Source organism: Chaetura pelagica, unplaced genomic scaffold (genome assembly GCF_000747805.2).
Source record: "Chaetura pelagica isolate M959 unplaced genomic scaffold, ChaPel_1.0 scaffold69, whole genome shotgun sequence".
Lineage (NCBI taxonomy): Eukaryota > Metazoa > Chordata > Aves > Apodiformes > Apodidae > Chaetura > Chaetura pelagica.
The window spans coordinates 905,964-914,097 of NW_009970724.1; the positions used below are offsets into that span (position 1 = coordinate 905,964).

The window sequence follows — 8,134 nt, forward strand, 5'->3', positions numbered from 1 at the left end:
GAAAGCCTCACCAATCTCCACTTCATTGGAATAAGCTGCTGCACAATCAATGCTGCGATAACCCACACTCAGGGCATATTTCACTGCTTCTTTTACCTGTAATCAGAACAGATTATTACCCAATGCAATCAGTGGAAAGGAACACCCCCAAAGTTCAGATCTACATAATGTCACAGGACTCAAACAGAGCAGGATACAGTCCTTTGACACAGCCTTCAGGACTGATGAACTGATTGTAAGCAGACAGAGTAACAAGAAAATGGACCATGCACACAGAAACCAAAGGAAACATACAATGGCATCTTTCTGAGCTTTCTGAAATCACTTTTGATGAAAGGTTTTTAATAACTGACTGCAGGAACCAAGAATTACTACAGATTTCAGTGTAGTCATCATCCCTTTTACATTGATGAGCATTAAGTAAAATCTGTTCTATTTAACTTCCCACAGACAGTAAGCACATTTTCTTTTATATCTCCCCATCTCAAGTGTTGCACTAAGACTACATCTTATCTGTACCATGATTTCCATACATTGCTCTTCTGACTTCTCGAGACTGGGAGATTGTAAATCACTTTGTGTAAGAGGCTTGATGCAATAGGGCCCTGATGTATTTATAAGGATCATGTCTCTCTTGTTTAAAAAAGTGTCCACAAAGGCTAGAGAAACTAATCTCTTTCAATTTAAACCACTGATATTTTTAATTTTAACTCTCACAAAATTATTACCACCAGTTAAAGACATGTAAAGATCTCCTTTCAGATGCTACAGCAAGAGAAGGGGGAATCAGAAGTGAAAAAGATCTGTGGGTGGAATTCAGTTATTTTTCTTGTCAAGGACTGCAGAGAAGGCAGACACAGGATATTCTGACTGCATTCTTTGGTATTTTGAGAGAAATACTGGAATGCAGACCAGTTTCCCTTAGCCAGAATGACAAAGCACTTCTTTTACAGCAGTGAAGCAAGCTCTTCCTTTCTCTAGCAGGATGTATTTACAGTCCTTGTTTCACTTTGACAAAGACATTCCTCACAAGGTCACTACAAAGTCAAGGTCCTAGAAATTCTGAAATCACTTGAGACATACTAAAGGCTTTTAAGACTCCATATACACCTTCCAAAAAGGTGAAAGCTGTGGAGCAGACAGACAGGAAGGGACAACAGCTGTGTTCTTTGTCTGTACTAATCCCCCATTTCCTCTATCAGGATAATATTTTTTTCATCTAAATGGGAAAAATTTGCCATAAAATGAAAGTAGGCACCACTTGCAGAAAACTAGGGGTAAGACACTCCAAACACAACTCTAAAAATTGACAAAAAGAAGGCTGTATTTCTGTATCAGAGTGTTTTGATAAATTTCTAGCACTGGAAAACTGGGACCGGTGATTTAAATAATGTTTGGATTTGGGCAACATTCGTACTTGTGTAAACTATTCTCAGTCTACTAAGACATTCCAATGTGAACTGAAGAGCTCCTGTTCCATGCAAAAGGCAAATAACTAAGAGAAAATGTGAAGAAAAAAATTAAAATAAAGGCATTTTGAGGGAGAAGGGAAGAAAACCAGACAGATATTAACCTAAGAAGGGTACTTCATTTTAGCAAAGTTTTTTATTTTTGAGATTACATTCAGACAGGTACATGCAATTCTGGTTCTGTGAAGTAATAACAGCCAGAGGATCCTTCAAACTTTCCATATATTCTGTAGTTTTGCCTGTCTATACTGCCATGGAAAGAGCAATTGCTGAGTTCATCTTACACTGAGGAACTCAAGTCACACAGTTTAAGGGTGACTCACCAAACTAGCATCATATATGGACAGCAAATAGGTCTGAAAGAATCTTGAGACACCATCTAGTCTCTCCTCATACCCCACAGTGGGGCAAACCACTCCTCCATACTTCTGTCAAAGCCCTTCTTGTGACAGGCAGTCTACTCCAATGCTGAGATATCTTTATGTTCAAAGCTTTTTAGATGTCTAACTGAGATGGCCCTGATGCCACACCCCGTTCCTCACTGACATGAAATCCAAGGCTTCCTCTTTGTGAGCGCTTTTTGCACACTTGGAAAACATCAGCATGCCTCCTCTCAAAACTCTCTTGAACATTTAACTGTATGTGCTTCAATCTTTCATCATCACTCACCTTTCCCAGACCTTGCATCACTGTCCCTTTGTACCATCAGCTGGCTCATGGTTTTCTTGAAGTGTTCTGCCCCGAAACAGACACAGTATTGCCTCTGAAGCCTTACTCTCCTTCATCATACAGCAAAGTCCTAGGAACTACACTCCCATTTATACATCCTAGCAAGGTATGTGGCCTTCCCACCCATCCTCTTTTGTTTTTTAATATGGTAGAACACAATATTGCTAATAATCAGTTAGCAATTGGGAAACAGAATCCATTAAGTCCCAATTCACTCTAATACCCATTACTAGATTTCCAGTTCTTCAATTTGCCCATCACAAGTTAAAAAAAAACAACTAACAAGCCATGTTTATACTTCCAAGCAACAGAACTGAAGTGACCAGGAGCCTCTTCTGCACAGCCCAAACCATGAAGAGGCTTTCACTCTAACAGTTACAGTCAATAATACTTGGGGGGAAAAAGGGCTCTGACAACCACCCTTGCTTCCTGCAAAGTTGTCACACTTTAGCAATCCAAGTACATTTGGTGACAGGAAATATGAAAAAAGACCCAGGTCATCAGTCCACATGATCTTCAGATGCAGTGTGACTAGAACAGAAGTGTTGCTATATCACAGTTTGTACATACTGCACTAAAATTTGCTGAAAAGGAACTCAGATGACCACATCAGTAATGCCAGTGTAGAGCTGACATTTCCTGAAATTAAAGTTTTGCCTCCTATGCTTCAGATGTGGAATTCAAGTTCTTCCCTTAATAAATACCAGAAGTGATTTTTGGTGCATGTAATAAGGACTCTAGATTGTTTAGCTCTTAAAAATTTGTTGGACCCTCTCCTCCATGGCTGCAATCCTGTCACAAGACACCCAGTCCCCAGTCTGACTGGTTTTCTAAGATACAGTTCCTCTTCAGCCTTTTAGTTTGACCAGCAGGTCTCAACTCAGCCATATTATTTCAAGTTACTCTTCCAACATGGATTTAGATTCAGTATTTTTCCCCAACTATTCTTACTGTCAGGAAACTGGGGCTGCAATAATACCTCTGTACTGGACTCCTAAGATCTGGCTACAAGGACAAGGCTTGTTTAGGATCAGGAATAGTAACAGCAATAATAAAATTAATCAAGAGAGCAAGGTCAAGACTGCAAAGCAGCTTGGCAAGGAAAATAATTACAATATGCAAAATATTTACCTGAAAAATCTAAAAGCCACCTGCTTCCACTCTTGCTTCTAATGTAGCCCTTGCATAAAACAGCTTTCAATAAGTATCTTCTACTTGGAAAACAACTAGATTAAATACAATCAATTATCATTATTCTGCTTCTCTAGGTTTTTGGGCCTTGAATCTTTTGATTCTCAATTATTCTCCCTGAACTACATCATGTCCTTTTTAGTGTAAATTATTTGGACATTCTGCTGAATTGCTGGTATGCTTCTGAATTTCATAAATCTCCATTTAAAAAACACAAACAATGCAAACAACTTTGAAGAGTAACAAATAAAAATGTATTTATTCAATAGGAAAGGAATTGTAGCAACTTCTGTAACTCTGGTCACTTTCATTGAACCTTCTAGATCATCCCTTCAATACACTCTATGAATAAGTCTTTGAAGATAGCTAATATTTCACAGAAGTGAATTCCACTGATTCCCATGGGACCCCAGAGAAGATCTGTGGATCCCCTGTGGGGTTCAGCTGCTGGAAGTTCAGCTTAGTATGGCAAAATCCATCTGAATTAGGTTTAAACTATGCACAAGCAGGATCTTTCCAGATTAAGTTAGCACTTTCCTCAGAACTGTTAGTGCACTAAACAATGCATTCATGATTTGTTTAACTTCAGGCATTTGTTTTAGCACAATGCACATTAAAGTGCTTTGGGCACAGAGAAAATCATCCATTAAGTTCCTGCATGTTAATCAATTTAATTCAGCTGTCAGTTGATGTTTTAAGTGACAGAGCTGAACATTCATCTTTGTCCTCATTTTAAGGGGTTGACTGAGCTCTCACACCAACTCAGCTTCCACATTAGCACAGCTTCTATTCCCAAGAGATCCAATCTCCTGACAGTTGTTTGAACAAGGAGCCCAACAAGAAACAGCTCTAAATAGATTTATTTGTATAGCTTGTTTCCCACCTTTTCCTCTAGCTAGCATGAGAGAAGAGCACAGCATTCTGAGAAGTTTTTTAACTTTCCCTCTCTGTCCCAAGCACATTATCTGTTATACTCCAAAAACCACCACAAAGCTAATTTAAGAGTGGCAGCAAGATACACAATATTTACTGCAAACATGCAATGGTTCACATTGTCCACAATGGTTCAGAAGGCATTATCATAAACAACAATACCAGTTAAGAATTCCACCAAGCAATGGAACTTGCCTTTCACAGCAGTATGTGCAACCTCTTCCCCCAATAATTTATCTTTTAACTAAACAAAACAGAAAGGAAAAGACAGACAAGGGGAAGAAGGCACAGTCCATGGCATGCAAACATTCCCACAGTTTGATGGAACACAAGGAATTGTTTCCAAGCATGGCATTTGCCAACTCACTGTATTTAGAAGCAGACTGCATGTCTAACGACACATTAGTCTTCTTAGTCTAAAAGTAGGATGACCCAAGCAAGTTCTTTGTTTTTTGCTAAACATAGGCTGACCACTGAACAGGATTTATTAAAAGTACAACTCAAGTTGTTGCCTTCCAGGATAATGCTTTCACCTGAGTCATCAGCCCAAGCCAGTGGGATCTCTGGTCAAACTGGCAGCCTGAGGATTTACCAGTAGAAGAGTCAGGCACCATATTACAGCTACAGCATTTTCCCTGCCACACCCCACTCCTTGGTCTTTTTCTGGCTTCATCTCCCAGAGCAACACTGTCTGAGGCCTGGGATAACTAACAAGTCTTAAGGGATCTTCTGCTGCTTTTGTGCCTTAGGCCTTAATCATGCAAATAAACACATGCATTGGTCTGACTTCAGTGGGCCTAAGACTAAAACCATTCAAGTGCAAGATCCAGGCCTCAGATCTAGGATCTTCAGAAAAGGGGCACAAACCACAAACCCCAGTTGAGAGCATAATATTGTGTTGTTTTCTGCTTACTTGACCACGGTCACTTTTCCAAGTTCCCAGTCCTATGAGAGGCATCTTCTGCCCATTGTGGAGTGTCACAAACTCGCATGATGCAGACATTTTCGCCTAAAGAAGAACAAGAACAAACAAAGTTTTGCAGCAATTCAGTAAATTGCAGCAATTTATCTTTTCTATGCAAAATAAATAAATAGATTCATAGAGGTCCTCATGATGCTAGATAAAAGACAAATTTGGTTCTTTAGTCTTTACTTATATAAAGAAGATTAACATCTACCCTACTGAACCAGAAAAAGGAGCCCTTTTTCTCCTCTTATACTCTTTTCTCCTTTACAGTGCAAAGGTTTAAGATTAAGTTGAGAAGTATAAAAAGATGTATGCTGCAGTAACACAGTTAATAGAGCTCAGGTGAATATTTTTTTTTTAATCAGCAGTAAACATTGATGAGACAGAAGGGAGCAAGAGACATTTGTCTAGCCTTATTATTCAGGAATTCCATAGGACTTCTGCAATAAGTCTCTCTCTTTTACCAACTGGCTACCATCTGGCTCAGGAACCACACTCTAATTACCACTGCAGTTGGGGATAAACACGTTTTGTCAGAAACAGCCAATGTAGTTTAAGATTTAAATACCTGACACAGGCAGGGTTTTGATTAGAAGTGAATGGTAAAGGCATTTATGAAGGCATCACCCAGAAAAAAAAAAGGACAAAAACTTATATACCTGCAACAGGCAAACGCTACCAAAATGAGAGGACTAAAAAACAAAACAAAGACACACTAAAAAAAACAACAACACCTCTCTGATGTCTGGGTTAGCAGAGCAGACAAAATAGAGACTCTCACATAGGCAGACACTAGGAAATGACACCTTCAGCAAGATCTTCCATTACTTGTTGCTGGCTTTATAGCTGCTGCAAACAGCAGCCTGCTCACAGTAGCAAAGCTCTTCATCAAAAAGGAAGGTTTTACAGTGTTCCAGCATCCTCACCATCTGTGTTTCTGGTCAAACTGTTAAAAAGAAACCACATTCAGGATAAACCCCAAAGCTGATTTCAACAGAAGCCGAGGAAGTTGCTTCCTAAGCTCAGCTCTGTCCAATTCATTACTGTTATTTGTCTAAAAATAAACCAGACAAAACCAAGAGTGGAAATCATACAATGTTGGCTTAATGGCTGACTATGTAGGAGGAAGGAATGTTTAGAAGCAGAACATTCACACAGTACACCATCCCAAAACACCTCTGCCTTCTCCATGTTGTTATCATTTTCCTCAGATAATCAAGTCCCCACTGATAGGCGTGTTCACACAGAAAGTTGGTATTTTTAATTTCTTGCTTTGCTTTTAAAGCCGTACTTGTGTAGATTTACAGCAGAGCCCAATCAGCACCCCTGCTTTACAGAAAAACAAAGTAGCTGGAGTAATCCTGCCCTGAAGGCCTTTCTACACCAAGGAGCTATGTTAACCTGAGTGAGTCCAGGCTTGTCACAAACAACGTGGCTTTCAAGGCTGTGCTGTGGGAGGCACATCCCAAGGCTGCAGGATCAGCTCAGCAGGGGAGCCTGCAGGCAGCTCCCACTTGGCACCTGCGATTACACCACCTGCGTCCTTGCCTTTATCTAAAAAAGCAGGACATTCTCATGCAGGCACCCTTTCTGTTGGAGGGCAGAAACGATAAATAGAATTATTTCCTTCCAAGAGAATCCCTACTAGTTCAAGTGACTGAAACGGGGTACCCCTTTCTACAAACTGGGTCCACAGACCGTGCTGCATGTGGGTCTGAGGAGGTCTCTGTTCACTGCTGCAAGACTTGGGGCTCCCCGCAACTGAAGGGATGCAAGATTATCAATGCTACTCTCTTTCTTTATAGGGTTAACTCTAATAAATAGCATTTGAGATGATACTTTGGGGAGTCCGAGTGCCCTTCTTCTTGGGATTGTAACAGACCAGCACCTCCTGGTGCAAAACAGCAGTTGAACACAAACTCATGGTTCTGAATTTGCAGTGAGAGGTACCAAGTTCAGATGTTAGTGCTGAAGGCAACCATCAGTAAACCAAATCGTGGGTGTACAGATATTTTTGAGGTAAGAAGTCAGAGAAAGAAAAACAACAACAATATAACTTTCTATTCTGAATTTGCATGGCAATTTTGTAATCAGCTACATGCAAGTAGGTGCTTTTTACCTGAATTTATTTGCCTAAATAAAGGTATCATCTTAAACGACACAACAAAAAGCCTTGAGGCTTTTTGATCCACACTGGCCTGTAACACAAATATGACCTGACCACGTTACACAATCATCTTAAATGCAACGCTTTGGCCCAGAAGACAAGGTACACATTTAATCAACAGCATCAGCACATTTTCTAAGAACCATCTTGCTTCCTGTTGTATATTAACAGTGCAGAGAGAGCAGAACTGCAGCCTCTGGAATAATGGAAACATGCCAGAACTAGAAACACTGGAAGAAAACACAGCAATTAATACTTTCCACTCAGATTCTTCCTCTAACAAGGCAATGTAAGAGAGCTACAGTGGCTGCTAAGCCGTCATGATTTGGTTCATTAAAAAGCTGGAAGCCTCTTTTCAGAAGGGCAAAGACAAAAACAAACATAGAAGCAAACTCATTCTGGACAAGCAAGATGCGGTTTCGGCTTAACACCACCCGGCTACCGCCACGCTGGTGCAGAAGAGTTAAGGCTGAGGGGAGCTGGGGGCTGGTGCAGGCGCTGGGCGCGGGAGAGGCACCAATGACCAGAGACGCGTGAACCCCGCCCGCGCATCGCCCGCAGCGACAGCGCTTAACGCACAGCAAGGCGCGTCCCATCGGTAACACATACAGGTGCACGACATTAATATGTACAGATATATAAATAGGTACATATGAACACGCAGAAGCCGCCGCTACC

The 8,134-nt window shown here is 40.6% G+C and overlaps 1 protein-coding gene across 1 annotated transcript in view; it reads right to left on the minus strand.

Moving 5' to 3' along the window:
- AKR1A1 (aldo-keto reductase family 1, member A1 (aldehyde reductase)) overlaps nucleotides 1-5,326 on the minus strand; it is a 16,922-nt gene extending 11,596 nt beyond the window's left edge. The window contains exons 1-2 of the mRNA XM_010006553.1: nucleotides 5,236-5,326; nucleotides 1-96 (exon numbers count right to left, since the gene is read on the minus strand). The exon at nucleotides 1-96 is cut by the window's left edge and continues 19 nt beyond it. Of these exons, the coding sequence (XP_010004855.1) occupies nucleotides 1-96; nucleotides 5,236-5,325 (186 nt within the window). The 5' untranslated portion in view covers nucleotide 5,326. The remainder of the gene's footprint in view (nucleotides 97-5,235) is intronic.
- Between the last annotated feature and the right edge of the window lie 2,808 nt (nucleotides 5,327-8,134).